The sequence below is a fragment of the Bidens hawaiensis genome, unplaced genomic scaffold (assembly GCF_021521415.1).
Source record: "Bidens hawaiensis isolate Kalapana, Puna unplaced genomic scaffold, B.hawaiensis_p1.1 tig00022166_1, whole genome shotgun sequence".
Taxonomy (NCBI): Eukaryota; Viridiplantae; Streptophyta; class Magnoliopsida; order Asterales; family Asteraceae; genus Bidens; species Bidens hawaiensis.
Window position 1 is genome coordinate 57,126 of NW_027493438.1, and position 26,230 is coordinate 83,355.

At 33.5% G+C, this 26,230-nt stretch overlaps 1 protein-coding gene across 1 annotated transcript; it reads left to right on the forward strand.

Moving 5' to 3' along the window:
• The first annotated feature begins 3,238 nt into the window (after positions 1-3,238).
• On the forward strand, positions 3,239-4,653 carry LOC143564800 (agamous-like MADS-box protein AGL80). Its single transcript, XM_077051972.1, has one exon. The coding sequence runs from the start codon at positions 3,624-3,626 to the stop codon at positions 4,395-4,397; it is 774 nt and encodes a 257-aa protein (XP_076908087.1). The 5' UTR covers positions 3,239-3,623; the 3' UTR covers positions 4,398-4,653.
• The last annotated feature ends 21,577 nt before the right edge of the window (positions 4,654-26,230 follow it).

A 26,230-nucleotide genomic window follows, 5' to 3' on the forward strand; every position in this document is an offset into this window, starting at 1 on the left:
ACAAGTGATAAACTATTTAAAAAAAACAAAACGTACCGTAACAAAAATACTCCAAGGTGTCCCGAGTTGTTTTTTCGGCCATTTTTAAATACTCGTCGTTGATGTCGGTCGTGTTTCCGTAGGCGAGCACGCGCACGGCTGACGTAACCTTCTGAATAGCCGTGAATCCTAGCGTCCCTCGAGCGTCAGGCTTTTGCTTAAAGTAATCAAACTCACGCTCCAAATCATTGGTGATGCGCATAAATAAATTTTTAGACATCCGAAAACGACGCCTAAAGGTCTTCGGGTTCTTGTATCTCGGCGTGTCGCAGAAGTAATCCGCCATCAACCGGTTGTTGGCTTCGGCACGATCTCGTTCGATATATGCTCTTGTTGAAACGGGGGGTGGAGAGCTAATCACACCCGTAACGGAACTCATATACTGTGTCGCGAGCATAATCGCACTCGTAACCGCCCGTTCCTCCTCCACGTCCTCGGCTTGTTGGTCGGGCCCGAAAAACTGTTTATATATAGATGGAGGATCCATATATAGTGAATTTGGTGTAAAGGAATTTTTATAGAGTTGAAAGAGAATTTTTATAAATTTAATGAGGTTTGATTGGGGATGAAATGGTTTAATATATAGGAAATAAATTTTTTTTTTTTTATTTTCCAACGGTCAATTTTGCAACGGTAACTTTGGATTTCGTGCCATTATCAACGTTGTATATAAAACGGCTTGAAAAATTAAAATCAACATAACGCAGGGGGGGGGGGGCGGTGTACCTCCCGCATTATGGCTCAAAACGCAGGTGGCAAAGCCACCACTACACATGGTCTTATGCTTGAAAATAATGGGCCAAAAAATATTAATTGATTTTAATATATTGGGAAATAAAATTTTGGGCTACACAATTTATTAATTTCTCATAGTATACTTAAAATCATTTTTTTTCTGTTCATTTGGTTCGGTTGCGTTGGTTATTCCAGTTAAGATTCGTTTATTTTAGTTTCGTGCACACCCCTAATATAAGGTAAGCTAATCCAACTTAGAAGCTCGGAATTATTACCTGTTAACCAACACTACACTGAGTACATGTACAAGACTATCATGAACAAGAAAGAAATATCAACCATAATAATAATAATGAACTTACCTTTTGAGAATAATAACTGTCAAAAAGCCTCTATGAAGGTCATAGACTCAATGTCACCTAAGAACTATTACAAACTAACTAATTATTAAAGATTCATTATACTTTATAGCTCGTAATTCTATCAAACACACTTCAGCTGCCCCGACTTCGCCATCAACAGGAAGAACAGAAACGGACTTGATCCGATCCTTAATAGCATATGTTATGTGTGGGACCACCTGCATGGTTTTTCCAATATAGTCTTCGTCTCGTTCCTTCTCGAGAACCAACTGAAAAATGAGAACAAAGTATTTTATCAGTTGCTTTGCCAGATAAACAAATTATTTTCTAAACAGCTTTAAACCCAATATAATATGATTAAAACTCACAAATCAAGCAATTTTACAGAATTCCTTTTGCCTTTTTTTAATTCAGAACAGAAAATGTGAAATCACATGTAATAATGAAACATAAATTGTGTTAGTGAAATACGATCATCTTCAATGTACGAGTAATATCTCTAATTCAAAGAATTTATAGCCGGTAGCCTAAATGTAGGAACTAACAAACAAAAAAACATACCTAAAATTTGAGTATGGTTTGATTAAATTTCTTAACACCGGTTCGATTAATTAATCAAATCAATACATTTAGGGTTTATATGATTGATGAAATCGAACAAACAAAATATATAACGAACCTGATGTGGTTGTAAGTATTGCTAGCTACAACTTGAGGAGAATCGCGGCGGCACGTGGCGTACAGTCAGCAATGGGTAGGAATTTGTTTTTAGCGTGTAATGGTGTAGGGGTCACAAACTGGGTCCACATTATCTTTTTTTATTATTTTCTTATTAGTTTTTATTATTAAACTAAACAAATAAAAACCAATTTATTTAAATAATTAAATCAAAATGTATTAAAATTAAAAACTAAATACAAAAAAATACATAAAACTAAAAAAACACACCAATAATAAAAATAAATTACAATAAAAAAACACACCACAAAAAAATACATATAAAAATACTAATCTATTTGTCTTCATCTTCGTCCCCGTCCTCGTGTTCGTCCTCGTCCTCATATTCGTCCTCCTCCTCGTCTTCATCTTCCTCCTCGTCTTCAACCTCGTCTTCGACTTCAACGGGACAATTATCCACACGTGTTGAACCAAACACGCCTTCGGTTAGTTATCCAACGGTCAACAATCACATTAATAAATTCGTTGTTTGATATTATAAAACAATAATGTAATGATTGTCATTATTATTAATAGTAATATTTATAATCATCGATATCTATTTTATTTACGACCACTTATTATTTTAATTACGAAGATATAAAATATTTATCACAATTAAATGTTTATATTTAGTCTATTTTGATCACACTAACGGCCCATGACATCTCTAAATTCAAATTAATTACGGATAGAATCACAATTTCATATAAACTACAACTACAATGTTATTTAAACAATCGAAAATTTCTAAAAATATGTAACTCCAAATTAAATATAACACCAAATATATATCATAATTTTCTTAGGTAGTCAACTACAAATTTGTTTATTAACAAGATTAAGTATCCCTTTCATATTCCGACCACTTTCATCATGTATTTCTTCAATTCAATGTAAACAATTTTGATCCAAGAAGATATAAGGGGGTATTGAAACTTTGGCTGAAACATATTGTTACATCTTATATTTTCCTACAAATTTTTTTACATATTCAATTTCTATCTTTTTGTTTAATATGATAACTAAGATATGTTTGTTAAACAGGTCTCATATGTGAATAATGAATTTTTAAGTGAATGGTTAACTAAACATGTATAGAGATAGGAGAGTGTTTGCATGAATGCAAAATCGTCTTGCAATTGAAAGCAACAATATTAAAAGAACAAAAAAACAGTAAATTAATATGAAAATGATTTAAAGTCTAATAACCTTATATTGTGTTACATCAGTTATTATTTGTTATATTTAATAAAACCACGCATAAAACATGGGTCGCAAGCTAATATCTTATAAAAACAACAAAAAAACGTGTTCAAAGACAAATATCCTAAAAAGTAAGTTAATAGCCGTAAAATCTTACCCATAAATGCAAAACGGCATGGATATCCCATTAACTATGCAAATGTTAGGATGATACTTTATTTAAGTTTTCGGTCAATGAAAAACCAAAAAAGTATCCAGAATACAGATCATAAATGATAACATTATGTAAAAAGTATTTTATTCTCTTCCATCATTAATAATTTAACATTTAAAGGCTTTGTTCGAAAATTAATAGTTTTAATCTTTTTTATGTAATCTTAAAATTAATTCAAGTCATCATTCACTTTTGACTAAATCTGTGAATTTAATTACTACCATACAAGATCATTAAATCTAAAATATTTCACATTAATTAACCCTTATCTTATAAGAACCGATATCAAATCATTGAAAACCACACACAAATTTCTCCAATTGCATTGCCTCTTTGCCAAAATTGTTGCCATGCCAAGAACCAAAGTGAAACTTGAATTCATTGAGAATAGCAAGGCACGAAAAAGCACATTCTTGAAAAGAAAGGAAAGTCTGAAGAAGAAGATACGTGAGATGTGCATATTATGCGACGTCGAAGCATGTGCTATCTTGTTTAGCCCTGATGAACAACTTGAGTTGTGGCCCGATGACATGGATGCTTTCCGAAATGTGTTGGATGAGTTCCTGCACAAGACTACCTTAGTAAAGAACAAGAATATGTTGAATCAAGAGAGCTACCTCAAGGAAAGGATCAACAAGTCCAAGGAGCAGCTAAATAAGCAAAAGATGGTGAACCGGGAGCTTGTGAAGGCCAATATGATGTCAGACTGCTTGAGTGGAAAAGTCTCAGTAGCTGACTTGAACTCAACAGATTTGAAAGAACTCGTGTCCTATACTCGTTTTAAGATCTCTGAAATTGATGAGGAGCTTCTCACAAAAGGTGACGCCCCTACAGCACAAGGCCCACCACAATCAGAGCAGCCACACCCACAGGAAGTAGTTGGTGCTATCAACTCTAGTAACAATATGGCGGTAGAAGGAACAGACATAGGGCCCTATGTAACCGTGATGGTGAACACTAAAGCTTTGGATGAGGTGGAAAATACTGATTGGTACCCACCTGACTGGTTTACTGATAAAGGGGCTGATGGTTTGGGTGTTGTGCCAAGGCTTGACATGATGAAGTCATTTCCTAAAGATCCTAATTCTTCATGGTCTGACACATGTTTCCCTAAAAAAGGTTGATTCTATTGTTGTAGGAAGGTTTCCATGATAGAAACCGGCTTCTTGGTCATAAAAGATTTGGATTTCTTAGATATCATTTTTCGTTTCGTTTTTATTTTCCTTGTTCCTGTTGACTTTATTGGCTTATTATTTTATGTTTGTTATTCTACTTACTAGATTATCTCTTGGGAAATCTATTGTTGTCATACTTTGATGTATTAGTTCATGTTACGTTTTGTAATCTTAGAGTTAAATTGAAGTATTGTTCATTTTGTGTGCATTAATGAATACTTTTCTTTTTGGAATTTTTAGTTAAAAAATACCTAACACAATTCGATGAATCTAAATTTATATAAAAATGTTTTGTATTTCTATTAAAAAAAGAGTTCACTTTTGCCGACACGTAAAAATCAAAGTTATGGACTTGGTTAAAGATATAAAAAAATTAGAATTTCAAATTTCAGCTATAAAAAATTACATGCTAAGTATATATGTTAATTAAGTGAAATTGCAAGCATATAGAGAAACAAAAATCAAGTATCAGTATGAACTTCGAATTTCAAAATGTGTATTATTGAAGATATCATAATTAAAGGTGACCGTTAGCAATTTGAGGAAGAACTATTTCAAATACATAATTCTAAGGATTGAAGCTTGAGTTTTCACGGAAAATTTACATATAATGATACGATTGTATGATCTCCATGAGAAAAATCACACAACTTGATTATTGACTGAGCATTGCCTAGTCACCGTAGGCTTTGTAAATTGGTGTGGATCTATATTAATTGCTAATTCGACACTTTTGATACTGTGAATTTCTTGCACACACAATTTTTCTATAACTATGATACCTAACAGGGACAAACCCTCAACAAACGATAATGTTGTTGCCACATGACTTAAATGTCGTGGATTTAGTTCCATTAAAACAAATCAAAAGCCGCAATTAATGGTCGTCGGTTATCTTTTGAGGTATATGTATGGCCAATGTTTCATTGCATTTTCTTCAGCCTCCACAATTGCAAAAAGCATGTATGTATTTCAGGTCTCAATTTTTATTTATTATTTTTTTTAAGCTTGTAATTCGTTCAACAGGAATTTGAGGTCTCACTTATTCAGGTATCCATTTCTTTCCAATTAGTTACAAACATAACTTTCACTTTCCTTGCTAAAGGTCATTAGACTTATATAATTGTCATAACTTCACACCTGATTTCCATTCGATTTCAGTAACATGGAATTTATGCCTTCCCAACTCACTTGCAAAAAAATCCATGTTAGCATAGTCAAAGGAAAATGTATGATTATGCGATTGAGATTCCTCTTGAAATTGAAAGTTAAAAGTATCAATGGTTAAATTGTCAATATTAATTATTATTTGTCAATAGATCGTTAGAATATTATGGGTATGTTTGGCAAAACTAGCTGGTAGCTGAAGGTGCTAGCTGGAAGCTGGTGGCTAGAAGCTGTAGCTGTAGCTTTTTAGAAATATTTAGGTGTTTGGTAGAGTAGCTGGAGCTTTTAATAAAACTAGCTGGGTGCTCGCGTGGTGCACTGTTTTAATCCAAAACCTATTCCGACTTGACCCCTTTCGACTCAAAACCGTACCAACATGAATCGAACTGAATTAGCCCTTTTTCATCGACTCGTTCCGACCTTAATTTGGTCGTACACATGCATGGGGCTTGTCTGACTCGACTTGTTGCCGATCCTAACCAATAATCACATAATATGTTAATTTTTTAAAGTTAAAGAAGTATAACAATATGATACTCAAATTAAAGAGAATAGAATGCTCGTTTTTATGATGCAATTTTTTAAAAAACTATTAACGTGTTAAAAAGTTATGGTCTTTTAAAAAGTCAGGGGGATAGTTGGTTTTGAATATAGGTTAAATATGTAATTATTATATGAATTAACAAAATGTAATGAAAGTTCAAGTACTAAAATTGTAAAATCTGAAACCCTAAAAGCTTGTAGCTTGTTTAAACGCTACTATCATGAGCGTTTCAATTTGGGGAGCTTTTTCTCCAAGCCTAAAAGCTTCAAGCTACTCTAACCAAACGGAACTTTTTATTAAATAGGAGTTTTTCTTAAAAGCTTATAGCTAAAAGCTCCTAAAAACCCCTAAAAGCTCTTTGCCAAACATACCCTATATCTGAATTTTCCCTATTAATACTTTTTTTTATATTTTATGGAAAAACTTAATAAACTATAAAAGAATAGGTGATGCCTCGTTCGTTCATTTCGTTCAATTCTCAATTAATTAATTTTTGTTCGCTGATTGACGGATGTCGAACCTAGGGTTTTGTTAATTGAATGGATTAAATAAATATATGCATTATTAATTTGATGTTGGATTAAATAAATTAATTGAATGCCATTGTTGGTTGTATACATGTATGCATTATTAATTTGATGCTGGATTAATAAATTAGTCATACGATTGATGTTTTTGTAAATTATGTAAAGGGATCCATCCATATTAAAACGATTTTTTGAATATATAGTATGTAATCTTGCTAAGAAAGTACATTAAAGCAAAGAACTTTTAATCAAAACTTTATAGCATTATTAATTTACTATTTTTTTTACTTTGGATTAAGGGTTTCAATTCCCAAATCGATAAACAAACACGAAGTAAGCAACTAACTTTCATTTATAATAACAAGAAAATATAACTCCAAAAACTTATTACAACTCTCAAACCCTAACTCGGTTTGACTCTTGATGAACCCTATGTTCACAATCTATAATGTTTAACCATAACTCGGTTTCAATAGACTAATATAACTTGTTAACCAAGACATTACCAAAGATAATAAAACCCAAATTGCAACCCTATAAACCCATTACATATTAATGAATCCCATAGGCGCAACAGGTCCAACCCGGTCACCTAAACGTGACGGGCCTATTAAGTTGGAAATTACGTCCAACAATCACCCCCTAATTTCCAACTTGAAATACGTGGTCTTTGATTTAAACTTGCATCCTTTGACCTGGGTGACTTGACCTATGATCTTGACCAGCTCGGTTTTCACAACCCTATTGGTCCTCATCATCTTGGTCTTCATCATATCGGTCTTGACGTGTAGAAACTCATCTTGATCCATAGATGTGTTATTTTGGCTCTCATAGACTCGAATAACTCTGCGACCTTGTCCCCGACCATTCACTTAGTCATATGAAGATTATGAACTCGTATATCCACTCATCTGGCTACAATTCCGGTCATCTAATCAAGCGAACAACAACCTTCCTTGATTCTCTTTTATTCCTGAATCAAAACATAAGCACATTGTTCAAGTAAATACCTTGGCCAAAACATAACATGTTTACCCGAATAAAAATGAATTCACGTGCCGAATCACTTTTTAGAACCAAACGTGTTTGTGTGCGAACCCCGGTTACATATACCTCTTGAAAAAATTAAAAACACTAATCTCTTGCAAAAACTAATTGCAACAATACTGTATGATTTTTTTTCCTCCTTTACGTAACCTTCCTTCCTAAGCAAAATCCTTAACAATTTAAAACCAAATATGCTAACTTCTATAACACCTTTTTCACAAAACCATATAATTATATAACCACCGAAACTGATTTACGATAAAGAAAAATCTTCCTCCTTAGCCTACCACGGAAACCCACTCGAAGACCTCTTATTTCCGAGTTGCCGCAACACAAACAACCTACTTGTTGCGCCATCGTAACGTTACCCACGCCGCTGCTTCGACGTATTAGTACCGCCGACAGTCCGACACAAGTCTGATTGACGATTGATAGCTCCTTCTCAAGCCATCGATCTCCGCCTACTGATTATCGATATCTTGAACTTGGCTCTGATACCAATTGAAGTCCCAAAATAATAATCAGACACGAAGTAAACGAATAAATTTGTTTAAAATAATAAGAAAATATAACTCCAAAAATGATTACAACTCTCAAACCCTAACTCGGTTTGACTTTTGATGAATCCTAACTTTGTTACATCATGTTCACAATCTATAATGTCTAACCATAACTCGGTTTATATAGACTAACCTAACTTGTTAAGACATTACCAAATATAATAAAACTGTAAGGCCAAAGAGTTATGACTTGCGATATTAAATTACGAAACACGTTGTATATTAATGGTCACGTTAATAATTAAAGCCAGTGAGAAACCGGACACGAAACAAAAGCTTCGGGACACGCGTTTAGCTTCAATGGGGATAAGACTTTTAGAATGTTTAGCTTTTACTATATATAGAAGTCTTATGTATTATGTATATGTGTGTTTTGTAAGGTGTAAATCATCCGCTCAAAGAGAGCTCACCTTGGGTGGGTCGGTTCTTTGTTTAATATATCAATCTTTTAACCGAAAACGAGATCGTTCATTTATATTCTATCTTTGTATTATTTATGTTAGATCGTTTGATTTTACCACACCCGTCTCAACACTTTATATCAAGAGCAAAACCGTTCGCGTGATCGTTTTAGGACCTACAAGTGGTATCAGAACTTTTGGCTCAACTTTTATGGTTTTCGGATCAAACTTTTCGAGTTTTAATCTTAGTTCTCGTTAGATTTGAGGCTGTTTTCATGTTACTCACTAATTTTGGAATGCTTTACATTCTAGATATACTCGAATATCATAAAATCTAGGTTTTGGTGTTTTTAGTTTTTGTGTCCGGGTTCAGATATAGTTTAAAAACTCATATCTAGGTCAAATCTATTTGTTTTTATACTAAAGTTCTTTAGCTTTATTAATTGTTAGTTTGGGCTTTATCTTTCAAAAAAAAAAGTCAGCCAATCTAATTGACCGTTCAACCAATCGAATTGACCAGTTAATCAATCGAGTTTGACAAAAAAAAATTCTAATCGAATCGAACGGTGTAATCGATTTGACTGTTGACCGTTGAATTTTTTACTTTGAAAAACAAATTCTAATCGAATCGAATGGTGTAATCGAGTTGATCGTTGACTTTGATCATTGACTTTTGACTTTAAAAAAACGAATCGAATGAAGTAATCGAGTTAACCGTTGACTTTTTGACTTTGACCAAAAACAATCTAACCGAATCAAATAAAGTAATCGAGTTGACCGCTGACTTTGAGCGTTGACTTTTTGACTTTGACAAAAAAAAATATTATTACTTAGTTTCCTTAAAAAAATGTCTTGGAATTCTAAGCTTGAGCGAAGTCTGAATATGATGGAAGGCCAAAAGGACACTTTTTTTCAAAGGAGAATACAACATGTTTAGATCAAGGAGAATCGGTTGCCTCTCTCATCAACAAATATGAGTCACTCGTCACTGAAATGAGAAGTGCTGGTATCATCCATGAGTTATCTGAGATCAACATGAAGTTGTTGGATTCACTGCCTTACGCATGGAACATCAGTGTGGTTACCATCAAGCGAACCACAATTCTGAATACCGTAACACTCTCAGAGTTGACTTCTACCATCAAGTCTTTTGAATTAATGGATGACAGACAACCTTCGAATAAATAATCAGTTAAAAGAAAATAAAGCTGGGACAAGTGTTGTAGATGGAATCATGGAAGTAGTCAAGCAAGTCTTATCCTTCTCGAGGTACACACTTGTGCTCTCAAGCTTGTATAAATAAAATTGAGAACTATAGAACTCATAATGCTTCCATAATAGATTAAAATCTTAGCCTTAAATGTCAGAATGATGATTACAAGAAGGCTGAAAATATTTTCACCACTAGGATTAAAACTCATAATTACGATATGGCTAAACTTAATGAAAAACTGTTTCAATCAGATAAACTAGCTGAATTTCATGAAAGATGCGTTATAGAATTAAATGTTAAAATTGAGAAACTAGAATTAGATTTAGCTCAAAGAATTATAGCCGTTGAAAGATTTGAGTTAGCCTTTGATAAATTGAATGAGATTATTGGGGCACAAATCGGGGTGAAACAAAAGACGGATATAGGCTATGATAATACAGCTGTTCCACCTCCTTTTAATGAGAATTATACTAGCATATCCTACTTTTGTTTCAATACCCCACTAGAGAACGATATGGTCTATGGTATTAGTCATGTGCCAAAACCAAAGACATTTATTCCTCCTGTCTTCAAAACTGTTGATCTCATTCCTTCATTAGTTAGTTTCAGTAGTGATTTATCTTTTTTAGCAGTCTGTGTAGAAGAAAGTGGGTCGGTGGAAAGGCTTGTTGAGGTGAACATATCAAGTTGTTCATCATTAAGTTGTAAGACTGCGGACAATTCAAGTAAAAGAAAAGTGTTTGAAAATTATAATCAAACGAGTACTTCATGTAAATATGTGCCACCAATTAAAAGATTATTTTCTCAAACATCTAATCAATCACAAAATCCTCAGCCATACAACTGTTTTGATAACAACTACTATGGTCATTATCAACAAAATTATGTTGATCCATATTACACTAATGCTTTTGATGATCGGGGTCACATATCAAATCGTTTTATAATCATGTTCTTTCCATGGATCACCTTTTCCACCGTACAAACCATATTATAGTTCTGATGAGTTCTATGGCTCTCCTAGGAGAAAGTTTTCTTTTGTGTGTGGTCATTCTTCTCACCATGCAAGACAATGCAAGTCTAGTTTAAGCAACAACTTGATATTCAAAGGCGGCTTAGTCAGTTTCCAAAAGGAGCTTTTAGTAGCCCTGATTCAAGGACTGATCAAGCTGATAGTGAAGCCAGTGAGGTGGATGTGAGATCCAAAGTTAATAAAGAAAAACGTAAAAAGAAACCTTTTTGGAAAACTAAAAAGGATAAAATCAAAAAGGATCCTAAGATTGAAAAGTATGAAGATTCACCAAAAACAGTTTTAAAATCAAGAAAAGAAAATGTCACACCCCAACCTACGGCGAAAATGCCGAGTCGCGAACTGATTGCTCACAACTTTTAAAAGGTTACTATCATGCAACATTATTTAAATGACAATATCTATTAATTAAATTAAGTTTTCAAATACAAACAAATACATAATCCATTATCATACAACAATACAATTTATATCACAAATGATCTTGATTAATTATTTTCAAACTTAAATTCTTCACTAAGTCTTCACCAACCTGCATTAAATTTCTACGATAATCTGCATATGCGTATTATTAACGGGAGAGGCTCGGTGCGGTGGGTGTGCGAGCCACACCATCAGCCGGGACACATAAATTTCGGGGGCACAAACTTTTTTATACATGTTACATATATATGTTTTTGGTGTTAAAAATAAGGTTATTTGCCATGGTTTATGAGATAATTACATGCTCAGAATGGAATCTGATTATAACAAATCGGTCAATAAAAGTTTTATTTATGTACATTAGCGAATAAAAAATTTTCGTTAAGGCCTACGGGCCTTTTTATTTTGGCTTGGCTGAGGTATTTAAATTCTCGGAGACGGCCCAATGCGTATAAAATAAAATTTTGTCAACAACACATGTTGAGTGAGCAACACACCAGTTTAAATGTACATATGGTATATATAAAAATAAGTAATTGCAACAAGTCATTTGAGAATAACAAATTAACCAAATGAGCTAGTATAACTGAGATGTCGAGAAGCACAAAGGCTAACGACTGGCGTATGATCATACTATTATGAGATTATGATGGACATCTTCGAATGCGAAAGCATATAAATCAAGTAAGGTATAAGTTGTTAACACTTAAGACAATAGTTGCAGTTTTGTGTGTAGGTATATATGAGAAATACAATTACGCATATGTCCCCAAAACGTGGAAAACAAGTAAAATAGGGGAATTTGGTACTCACCTCAACAAACGAACAAGGGAAAGCAATATAATAAGAATGTGGATGATAGATCAAACTCTTCAAAGAATACTGACGAGATGTCCTATTAACGAATAATTACGGAAACGAATATAAATAAGTGACTAGGTAGAGATTCGAGAAATTTTAATGATCGAGTAATCTACAAAAGCTATTTTTTATTACTTGGTAATACAACTTTTATTTATTAAGCTTATAACGTACTTTTAATTATATAAAATACATAAAGGTACTTAATTACATATTTATAAAGATTTCATAGTTTATATAAAGAGATTTATTTGATATATTTATTTTAAACTGAAAATATGTTTAAGGTATTTATATACATTTTTAATAATAATAAAGCTTTCGTTTAAATATATAAAATAAATAATCAATAATAAATAGTAAATATATAACTAAAATCTTTTATAAAATATTTAATAACTATATAACACATTAAGGTTTAATATATATATATAGAGAGAGAGAGAGAGAAAGGTTAAAATAAAAAGTTATGTTTTCCTAAAAAGTGTAGGAAGTATTTTCCACCATTAGATAACTTCATCTATCAAGGGTAGGATTGTAATCTTAGTTTATTTTCTTATTATGATATGTAAATATATAATTAATAAAAATAAATAAGATCCAGAATATGTTCCTTTTTATTCGATATTTAGTTTAACATTAAAAAAAATTAACAACTTAATTATATTATCATGCTCGATCTTGTATATTCTGGATCAATATCTCACCATATTAATCTCCTAATGAAACATATCTTACGTTGAATTAATCTCCAGTATTCTTATTTTTCTTATTTTTATCTCATTTATTCATATCAATTAATCTTCTTAATTAATACAATATTCAACATGGAGACCTACACAAACAATTACATAATTAAATTGTATTTAATTTGAAGAATGTATGTTTCAATGAGATATAGTTATCATTGCTCGATAATGACATGGATCCACTAGGCTGATCATTAATTAAATCAACACCAAATATTCAACATACTAACAACCCATAAGCATTAAAAACCAAAACAAGTTCGGGGTTTACCAAAATAAAAAACAAGTTAAGGTTTCGCCAAAACCTTTTGAATTCAAAAGACAAAACCAAAAGTCTAACATTCAAATCCACATAAACAAAAAAAAGTTGGACTAACAAATCAACATAGCTTCAAGTGCTCAATGATTCTTGATTGCGGTCTTCTCATCAGCAGACAAACTCTCGTAGTCCATCATACTGTGCACCATCTCCGCCTTTGTCAAGTTGAATACAATTGAATACAACTAAAGTTGAACTAAACACACATGGAAAACTTTTTACCTTTGAAGTTTATCACTTTCTTTACCTCATCACCAGCACCACTAAAAGTAGTATTGTATACTATTCGTGAGCTTCTCTGAACTGACAAACAACACATAACAGTAATATTAATGGAAAACAACACCATATATTAGTCTTATAACACAAGACCAACAACACACCACCCATTCAACATAAAAAACAACCATTTTTCATACAATTTTTACAACAACCCAGTTTAATATTAACACAAAACACACACAAAAACACAAGATATAAAAAAAACATCATCATCATCATCATCATCATCGTACTCAGTATATCCCACCAATAGCAAAGCTATGGTAGGGTCTGAGGAGGGTAAGATGTAGGCAGCCTTACCTCTACCCCATAGGGATAGAGAGGCTGCTTCCGGTGAGACCCCCGGCTCGATAGTAGTTTTGCATCAAGCCTTGGACATAAGGCACATAGCACTCAATCATCGGGACACCGGCTGATCGGTGCATGTACCCTTATCTTTCAGCTATCAACGCCACTACATGATGCCTGATTAACCGTCCGTCACTTTTAACGTTATTTTCACGAGATTAGTAAAATAACGTCAAAATTAGTGCAATTTCACTTTTGCCCACCCGAGGGTTCACACATATATACATCATATGTGCGCACCGCAAGCAGGGCTAAGATATAAAAAAAACACTAAGAAAAAACACTCCATGGTTATGCACCATGTGGCAGTAACAAACAACACACAACAGCACAAATCACAATTCAACATACCAATACCAAAATTCCAATCACCAGATTAACACACCAACACCTACGATCTGTGACAGGAAAAAAACGTAAAACAAAACCCTAAGATTTGGGGAGTTTCTCTAGACTGACTAAAAAACAAACAATCTGACAACAAAAAACACACAAGCCAAAAACAAAAAGACATTATCACTACAAACCAAATATAAACACACCTGGTGGTTTTGTGATACCAGCACGCGCACTCAGTGGTGACTTATTCTTCTCCATTAGACTAATCCTGCACAACCGATTGAAGAACACATCAAAATCAAGCCATTATTCTATTATTAATTGCTCTATAACTACATAAAACTCACCGATTGTGTGTTCGTAGATGATGAAGTTTGAAAGACAGAATATGTTGGTGATAGAACACGTCGGCGTTTGAGAGAGAGAATAAAGAAAAAGGTTATATTTTAATGAGAAAATCAAATTAAAATATCAGTATATATTATTTAATTAAATTCTGGAAGAGTGAGAGAGAAGAGTTGCTTGAAAATATGAATTTCTAAATATATTTAGTTGACATTCCAGAAAGTTAATATAAACACTTTGACTAAAATACCCTTTAACACATCAAAATAACACTAAAAATCAAAACACTCATCTGAAAGATCCATCTTTAGATCTTGACCACTAACTACCGAGATCTAACCATCCATATTGCTTCCTACACTTTTTAGACACACTCTTCTTTTTACAATAACCCCTCCATATATATACATATATATATATATACTCAAGTCATGTATCTTAAATAATCAAAACCCTTAATAATACATTACATATACATACATATGGCATTCAACAAAAACTCGGAAAAATGATCGGTTTATATATCGGTTTTAATAGAACAACGTCAATTTAATATTAAATGTTATCTATATTATATTAATAAAGACCTTTTTGAAATTATAAAGTAAATAAAAAATAACAAAAACAGCCTGCCATGGCCGTGACTCGAACACGCGCCAGTGGCTGCATAAGATAGTTAGCATACACGCACCCAGCCAACTGAGCTGGGTGTATCAGTTTGTTAAGCACCAAAACAGAAACATATATACAGTGAATTGAGGACCTAACTTGATTATGAACCCTGACAATTAAATACGTTAATCTGTTATATAATCGTTTAATCAATGTTAAGGTTAAATATCAGTGCTTAAAAATGAACTCTTTAAATATAAAAATTACCATATTTAACTGTGAATTGGTAATGAACGACGAACGAACTCCGCGGCCAAAGACGGGATCAAACAGGATCTTGCATGTTTATAATACATAATTAACCATAGGGGATTTATTGATGACGAGTATAGGGTTGTGCAGGATCAGTTAATTGCGTTATAATGTTCGTTTTAGGGTATAATGCTTGACGGGCTAGGGCGGTTTCGCTATTTTAACAATACGATTGAATTCTAGTATTATTTCCTAATTGATATCTTTAATACAAGTCGTTTTTAACAAGTATTTATATTAGTAAGATCAATTTTGATTCTACCCCGAAAATTATGGCTCAAGAAAGTTAAACGGTTCAACGGGTTAGAATACGGATATGGGTAACAGGTCTGGGCACAGAGGATGATGGTAAAAGTTTGATAAATTTGTGAATAGACCAATGTTTTCATAACCGGATCGGACATCGAACCAAACACTATACCGGTTCACTAGTCGAACCTGTCGGACTGGAATTAGAAACCGGATATGTTAATATATGTATTTATGTACACATCTAATTTTATATTAATGGTATCATGACCCATCAGTTTTTAGTATGGGCCATGACATTAATTTAAGTGGCATTTGAAACTTGTAAGCCCATCAGCCATCCATCTTGAATAGCTGACAAAGAAAAAAAAAGGAAACCCTAAACACCATAAGGCATAAGCATACCATCACCTGCATTCCTCTTTCTAGCAGCAAACAGAAAAACAACCATTTTGTGGCTGCAATTGCAGGTCCGTCGCCCTCATGGATGTCAGATCCGGCTCCATTGGTAGCTGTTCTATGACCAAATACGGTGTTCCTCCACCCCAACGTTCATATCCGCCACTCGTATCCTTTCCAATCCAGATACGACGGAAGCAAACTCTTTATTTTACATATCTGGTCCGATTTCCGATCCCGGTTCTCCGGTTCAACCGCCTGATCGCGCTTGACCGGCCGGTTTTTGTAGAAGCGAGCCAAATATGCATGACCGGACCGCTAGCCTCACCGAACTCCAGTCCAACCGGTTCGATCCGATCCGGTCGTGAAAACACTGGAATAGACCCTTATAGTTAAGTGTGGTTATATAAAGAGTTAAAACTAAAGTTTAAGGGTAAAAGTTTAATTTTTTGGGTTAAAATGTATATTTTTCAAAGTTAAAGTTTATATAATAATAATAATAATTAAGAGAAAGATTTAAATTTTCCCGAAAACGAAAACGGGTCGGGTAATTTGGTATTTGTTTATTATCGAAAGATCCGAGTTGTTACAGTCTCCCCTACTTCAGGGAATTTAATCCCGAAATTAAGAAATACTATAACAACACCATTAAATAAAAAATACATAATACAAAACTTTGAATTTGAAAATAACGCTCCAAATGCAAATCCGGTAGGAGCACTTATATATAGGATGTACTAGCGGCGTATCCACCATGTCCTTATCATCTCTACATTTGCACCGTTATCTCAACTACTTACGGTTCTATATTATGACACACAATTATTCGGATTATATTTTCCATGCGAGGATTTCGATAATTATGTTCCGGACCATAATTATTTTCATCGTCGGATGGTCCACATGATTCGTCCTATTGTGTGGATTTACAAAACATTTGAAAATAATTTTTTTAAGAATAGAAATACTTTAGGGAAAGGAGTTTTAAGTGAGACGTCTTTAAATAGACAAAAATTTATAGTTTGGTTATTAAAAAATGGGGAATTTTAAGCAACTCTTCGATAATTTTAACTTTACTCAAGGGGTATAATAATCGAAAACCTTATTAGTGCTTCAATAGTTTATAAAAGCGTTAATTTAAAATTTACTAAATTAGTCGATACAAGGCAGCAAAGTCAAATTCAAGCAAGCTATAATACGACGAGCGGCAAAGTCTTCTTGTAGTTTAAATCTTCAGTTGCGCATGACTTGAAGCCTTGGGTCTTGAGCCTTCATGGTAAATTGATTCGACATTGCTTGAATAACTTGAGCTTGAACGGGTTGCAATAGTGTTGTTTGATTAGTGTAGGCTTGGTAAACTTAAGTCTGCGGATGCGTAACGATAATTTTGGGTTAAGTTTGAATGATCTTTGCTTGGCGAGAGGATCTTAAAGGACAAGGGGTCGATAGGTTTGGACTTGATGGGAAGTGTAGTAGGGTATAAGTGTATAACTATAGTTTGAACTTGATTGGCATGGATAATATGAGGGCACATATCGTTGAGAGGATTTGGGTCTCCTGTATAGTAGCAAGCATGGATAATAGGGGCATCAGGTTAAGCATGAGGAATAGGTTGTTGCGGGACGACTTGTGCATCAGGCGGTGTAGGAAAAGTATATGCAGGGATGAAACGATTACATTGGGTGAAAAAAAAACGACATAAGGATTGGGTCCAATGATGAAAGTTACTAGTGGGCATAACGAATGAATACTGATGGGGAGTGTCTTGCTTGATATACTTTGATTTTGTTGATGATTTATTTGATTAACAACATAGTTTTTATGATTAGACTTGCGCTTGTTGTTGTCGTTGTTGTTGTGAGGATGAGTAGGGGTAAATGAATTAAAATTTCCATCAAGGACTCTAATGAACAAGTTTGAATTGGTTGCATTTTATATTTTAGAGGTTACAACAGTTAACACCTTGTCTGTACACGTGGTGGTCATGAGGACTAGACTATTGATGTCGAGGACGACAGTGGTTTCTTAGGCGAGACATTATATGAGGACCAAAAATAAAGAATATAACATGAAGGATAAGTTGAGGAAATTATTTAGATAATAAAAGTTTAATTGATTTATAATAACTTTGCTTTTCATAAAAGAGGGATTTGTGTCGTATCATGAGGCATAAAGATAAAAGTTTATAAGATGATTAGGGGGGTACATAGTGTAAATAGTTATTAGATGATGTAGTCAATAAGATTAATGTGTGATGACTACATGAGGACTTAAGTCAGTTTAAAATTTAGATTATTATTTGGTTAAGTTTACAATAAACTAACGAAATATAAATTGTGGATGTTGGCCTCCCATGAGCTTTCCATGGCAATTTGAATGGCCCAACGAACTAACGAAAACAACTGAGTTGGATAGCCCATGAGCGTTACATGGCAATTTGATTGTCTCAACTAATTAACGTATTGACAACGCAATGAAGTTTGTCGGCCCAATGAACGTTACATGGCGTTTTAACCGACCTAACTAAATAACGAACTATCGAAATAAATACGGGTATTCGGAGTATCTTGTGAAACACCACGTTTGATTAATCCAACAAAAATACGAAAACAAGTTAAGAAATGGATAGTAGGAGTGCCCATGGGTTCCATGGATTTTTCACCCAAATAACCATTTAAATAACGGAACACAATAATCGGGAAAACCGATTTTAGCCACGAACCACCGTGAATTCGGTTTAAAAATATCATAGGGATGCAACCACTAATGTGGTCACGGTAGACATCTTAGGGTGTGACATTCGTCAATTTTGGATCCGATTCGTTTTCGTTTATTCGTTTATCATGTAAACCGACCTGATTTATATCCCGAACATTTCAAATATATAAAATATTGGATTTTATGTTACAAAATCATTCCCGCTTTTTCAATTTGAAAAACCCTTTTTTTGGATTCGAAAACGCCTTTAAAACGCTCAAATTTTTCGAAAACGAACTTCCGGGACGCAAAACGAACCACGCAAGACGAACCGACCAACCCAACCCCCCTAGCACGCTGCGCCACTGACGTGAAGTCGAAGACTCACTCAAAAATAAACCGATTACAACTATTAGATGCGATAAGCGGATATCGAACACAGGGAGTTTTTGGAAAGCGCGTTACTCAGCTATAAAATTTAACTATATTAAACTAAATGCAAAAAGTAAATTCAAGTATTTGGTTGTTTGATTTTGATTAACAAAAATAACTAAAGCAATAAACGAGTTTTAAACAATATAAGAAACAATGCTCTCTCCCGATTTCAGGTTTTCATCATAACATAAATCAAAGTATGTAGATGAATCTCAAATCCAATTCAATGATTACAATCACCCAAATAAAGTACTTGCTCTCCCAAAATCGTCCTAGAGATGTTTTTAATGAAAGATAATGAAAAGACATGGAAAAAACGTCTAAAAATAAGCAGCAAAATGAGCAGTTACGACCCGCACCGTGGCCCACGGTTCACACCGTAGGTCACGGTGGTTCTTGGAAATTCAGGACCGTGGCCCACGGTGGAACCGTGGGTCACAGTTCACCCCACGGTCACCGTACCCGCCACGGTACGGTGCCTTCTGTTGTTTTTGTCAATCTTGGACCGTGCCCACGGTCCCAACCGTGGACCACGGTGGACATCAGCCACGAAACATCTTTTTCTTCACTTGTTTGATCTTCTAAACTCGTCGGTTCCTTTGGTTTCTTCATAATACACCAAAATAGCCCCGAAACCTCCTTTGTACCTACAATTTACCGAACACACCGTAGTCATCTAATTCCACAAGATAAACGAATTCAATACATGATTATTACAGTATTAACTCACTTAAGGGTTGTCCCATGGACCACCCATCAGCCGCGCGGCCAGGAAGGCTAGGCTGGTCGTGTAGCGCGACCTAAGGTCTGCAGATTTATGTTGTTGTTGTTTGTGGTTTATATCCTTTTATCCAATCCGATTTTTACCCATTAGACCTCTTGTTTAACCCTCCAAACCTTCCTATAAATACACAACCCTTTCCTTCATAAATCCCTACTATTATTTCATTTTCTCACTCAAATTCAAGAATCATTCAAGGTTATTTTCAAGTTTATGTCAAGTTTGACTTCCAAAGTCAAACTATGCTAGTTCTTCATTTTTTTTAGTATATCTTAATCTAAATTAATACTTGAAGCATATGGCACAACATATATATAATATACACCCCTTGTTACCTTTGGTGGTCTCTTTTCCGGCCTCGGTCGGTTAAGTTTCAGGCCTTGTAAGGCAAGGCTACATGGAGGACTTCGTGTCCTTGATATAAATATATATATATATATATATATATATATATATATATATATATATATCTAGGGTTGGTATCATTTAAGAACTCTTAGGAACTCTAAACAACCACACATTTTTATAATTTTTTTTATGTATTAACATTATTTAATAGTAGTTTTATCATATTTTATATAAAAAGTTTTGATTACATATGTTAATCAAAAGTTTACATATGTGTAAAATTTATAACTAACAAATTTACATAGGTGTAAAAATAGCATAGATATGTATATAAACTAATATTCAAAATTATAATTGTAAATATAGATATAGAAAAATGATAAAACCACACTCAATTAAAATTGACATACAAAAAATTTTATAAAAAACGTTAATTTTCAATAGTTCCCTCAAGTTCTTAAATAATTTAGCAGTTCTGTAATGATACTCATCATATCTATATATATATATATATATATATATATATATATATATATATATATATATAGGGTAAGGATCCTAAGAGAACCCTTTGCAAATTGAGAATTTTGAGAACCATTTTGGACCACTAAAAACACCTTTAAAAAATATTTAAAAAAATCATAAAATAAAAAATAATAAAAATTTTAAAAAAGTAAAAAAAACCAAAATTCTTATATTTCATTCCGGTTTCAATAAAAAATAAAAATAAAATAAATAAAAAAAATTAAAAAAAATATAGTATTATACACATATGTATAATTTTATATAATCTTTAGTTACATAATATGCACATATGTACAATATCATTTATCTTAAATTATACACATATGTATAAAAAAACATGTAAACGTACATATATGTATATATTATACATATGTGTATATAATTTAGCTAAACCGAGTTTTTTTATGAAACCGGGATGATAAAATATGAATTTTGGTTTTTTTTACTTTTTTGATTTTTGTGTTTTTTTTTTATTTTTTGGTTTTTTGTGGTCCAAAATGGTTCTCATAGTTCTCAATTTCAAAAAGGTTCTCTTATGATCCTGATCCTATATATATATATATATATATATATATACTTATATAACTTGTTTATACTTACTAACCATGTCTAACTTCTGCTCATTTTAGTTTGTTTGTCATATTTATAAGTTCCATGGTTAAGGGTTCTAAGAGTCTAGCATCGGTTTAACTGTAAATAGCTCTAGACCGTAAATCGAACTTTGTTTACTAGTTTTTGTTAAATAATTTTTTAAAAATGCTTATTGTTAAATTTAAGTTTCTAAAATCATTTTTGTGAGTTCTAGGGTTATGCGTTAGTAGAATCTTACCTCGATCTTAACCCGAACCAAGATCCGAACCGAAAACCGAACTTTCGTTTAAAGACTTTATTGTTAACTTTTTGGTTGTAAAACTTAAGTTTCATCATTTATAAATTATTACACAAGTTCTTAAATATTTGGGCATGTGGTAACTATCTATGAACTTATTGTGAGATGGAAACTGAACCAAACCGAACTTTCGTTTAAAGACTTTATTGTTAACTTTTTAGTTGTAAAACTTACAAGATCTTTGATATTTGGGCATGCGGAAACCATATATGAACTTATTGTGAGATGGAAACCGAACTAGACCGATTTTCACTCTCTTAAGACACACAAGTGTGTTTTTAGCTATCAAGACTTGTATATTTTTTTAAAAATACTTTACAAACTGATTTTAATTATTTTCTTAAAATACTTGTAATGTTGAATCCAACTTGATCTTATAACAAAGTTGGACCGTTGTTAGTTCTAAAACAATACAACTACATACTTGGTTAAGTCTTTTTAGATTTTATTAAGTTATCTCACAACATTCATTATTTTGGAAAGTTGACTTTGGGTTTGACAAATTATCAAGACCCGAACCAACAACCCGAAACACTCGTTAAAACTCGTTTTAGTATTTATGTTATAAAGGGACTTGCATTCTTGCATTTTTACCCACCTTATTACTTAACATAGGTTGAGTAAAGATTAAGGTTGGATATTTTAACCAGGTTTCGAGCAAACTTACATTTTTAAAGGGTTATTTTTATAATTTCTTAAATAGTTACATTTATAAACCTTAAACTTTAAATTGTTTGCATTTCATTACTTATTTCATTTTAAATAATTCCTAGACCAATTTCCTTATACACGACTTTTTCTTTCGTTTAGGCCTTGCTCGCTAATCTACATCTTTCCGGTTACTCGTCTTTTTACCGATCAAATTTATTACTTGAAATGCGAGTACTTTCATACCCCGTTTTTCATCTTTCGTTTTGGGGTGATATTGCATACTTATTCAATCTAAATGTTTTATATTTGAGTCGTAAACCACAAACTTTATCGTATACTTTACTTAAATAAATGCTCGATTTGGTGTTCTATGCTTACATGCTTATATACTTATGTGTTTACCGCTTTTGGTTGGTTGATCTATTAAATCCTAGTCTATTTGGCATCCCCTTATAGCAAGGTGTCGTTAATGCATTCTTATTAACAATAACTATAAATCCTAGTCTATTTGGCAACCCCTTATAGAAAGGTGTCGTTAATGTATTATTATATTAACGATAACTATAAAAATCTTGAACCATCTGGTATTCTCTTATGGCAGGTGTCGCTAATGTGTTAGCGGTCTCATACTATCCAAATTGTTGCTATTAGTTATTGTTTCGTATACAAGTTGTGGAATTTTCTTATTATATGCCTATTTGTTCAAAAACTATGAAATTGTTCACCAACCTTTGTATTGATAAACTTTATTTTATGCAATGTTACAGGTTTGACTATAGTTGACTCGAGGATTGAAGAAAACGTTATCAAGATTATTAGGATATTAGTAAAACGAAAAATATATTATTTGTTGTGTTTGAGTTTGGTTATTGTATGAACAAATTATGTGACTCGTTATGATAGTTTTATGAAATAAAATGATTTGATTAAATATTGTCACTTTAATAGTGTCTTGTATTTTTGGGCAATCGGTTGCACCCCGGCATGTTCTGCCGCCTTTGGTTGGGGTGAGACATAGGGTGTCAGTCATATGGCATTTTTGGGTCTCGCTCGGGTCCATAGGGTCGAGTACTGTGGTCAGGTTATCCCCCAGGTAAGGAATCGTCTTACCTTTGGTTCTTAGAACCGTTTTGCCAAAGCCCAACTCACAGTTTTCTCTTCCCCTTTCATTTATCATAGGGGCATGCCACATAACCTAGCCCTAAGGTGAACGAGTGAAAACAACAGGTGGGAATTCTTAAGGAATTTCCCGAAAATAAAAACAATCTAATTTTTGAAAAGTTTTCTTTGAATGTTGAGGACTAGCCTCGGAGTTTGTGTGTGTGTGCATAAAAATACAATAATTAAAAAATAATTATCTATGAAAGTTGTAAAAAATTTAAAATTGAACACACAAAGGTAAACAGATATGCACGTATAGGACTCCTAAACATGTGTCTAAGGCAACTTCTAAGGACCTATCTTAAACCTTCGGCTCTGATACCAATCTGTCACACCCCAACCTACAGCGAAAATCTCGAGGCGTGAACTCATTGTTCACATCTTTTCAAATGTTACTATCATGCAACATTATTTAAATGACAATATCTATTAATTAAATTAAGTTTTCAAATAAATCAAATACAAATAAATACATAATCCATTATCATACAATAATACAATTTATATCACAAATGATCTTGATTAATTATTTTCTAACTTAAATTCTTCACTAAGTCTTCACCAACCTGCATTAAATTTCTACGATAACCTGCATATGCGTATAAAATAGAATTTTGTCAACAGCACATGTTGAGTGAGCACCCAATTTAAATGTACATATAGTATATATAAATAAGTAATTGCAACAAGTCATATGAGAATAACAAATTAACCAAATGAGCAAGTATAACTGAGATGTCGAGAAACACAAAGGCTAACGACTGGCGTATGGTCATACTATTATGAGATTATGCTGGACCTCTCCGAATGCCAAAGCATATAAAGCAAGTAAGCACATAAACAAGTAAGGTATAAGTTGTTAACACTTAAGACAATAGTTGCAGTTTTGTGTGTAAGTATATATGAGAAATACAATTTACGCATATGCCCCCAAAACGTGAAAAACAAGTAAAATAGGGGAATGTGGTACTCACCTCAATAGACGAAAAAGGGAAAGCAATATAATAAGAATGTGGATGATATATCAAACTCTTCAAAGAATACTGACGAGATGTCCTATTAACATATAATTACGGAAACGAATATAAATAAGTGACTACATGAACTATAGGATAAAACTTACGGGTTTTCGATAGATTATGATTATGGAAAATTCTAGAATCAACACTTCGACTTAAAACGGGTTTGGAGTGGATTTGAAGGCTAAAACTATAATAAAAAAAAGGAAAAACACTGCAAATCGGACCCCGGGCGTCGCGGCACACGGAAGCATGTCCATCGAGATGCGCGATGAAAATATATTTACTTTTTATTGAAAATAGAAGAATGTTACATTTTGCATATCTAATGCAACAACGATATGGTAAGTGCATATTTCGGGAGGAAGATGACCCTTTGTTTGCATCTTGTTAAAGAGTTTTCGATTTCTTGAAAAAGATTCATATACTTCTTGATTCTCTTATTCTTACAGTATCCATTTATCATGCTGCTATATGTGATGATGTCAGGAAAAATATTCCTCTCCACTATGCCATCAAGAACCTTCTCTTCGAAGCATCGTATGTACAGTAAGCTTTGCATCTTTGCGAATCCTTGCTTGTAGAAGGCATCTACCAAGATAGTAATAATTTCCACTCCTGGAGATATTCTTTCCTCCACTTGGCCAAAGTTACAAAGACCCTGAATCAGATAGTTGTAAGTGATAATGGTTGCAAGGAAATATTTTTTTGTCTATCAACCATCATTATAAATACCATGAATCAACCTTTTCAACCACATAAACAATATCCATTGACCGGTATAAGTACCGATTTTCCCAAAATCTTGGTACCGGTACTATTACCTAAATGTTGGGTTTGGTACTGGTAGTGGGATGGTATCGGTATTGAAGACAAAATTCAGGAAATACCGGTACCGAAAACTCAAAACTTGATACTGAATCGGTACCAATACCTGCTTTGCTCATTGTAACATCACGAAAATATCGGATAAAAAATACTAAGTGTTCAAAGTTCAAGGACCAAAATGAAAATCTTGTAAATATTGAACCATGGCGATACGCGATAGTTTAAAAGATCAATCATCGCGTATAGCGATAGTCTGTCACAAAATTCTAGAAAAGAAGAGCATAGCGATACGCGATCCTTAAAGATCACTCGTCATCACGTATCCATGGCACGTGCCCCGCCACGTGTCCCCACGTGGAACAGTGATCAGCCACGTGGCACACGTGGTAAGGCTAGGGGTGATTTATCAAGCCTAGTCGCGATACACGACGGCCTTCCCTTGGCCCATCGCGTATCACGATGCCGACCCAAATTTAGCCTATAAATATGGGCAACCGGCCCTCATTCTCACTCACACAACTCAAGTTTACTCATTCTCTAACTAGCTCGTTTTGCGTGCCACCGACCCTCCTCAAAATTCATGCCAAAGCCGACGTTTCCTCGAAGTTCGTGTCACACACCGACGATATTACCTCGAAAGTACGTGCCATCTGAGACGACCCGACGTTCCGCCTCGAAGTGCGGGCCGACAAGATTTGAAGACCGGCGTGCCTCGATTTGC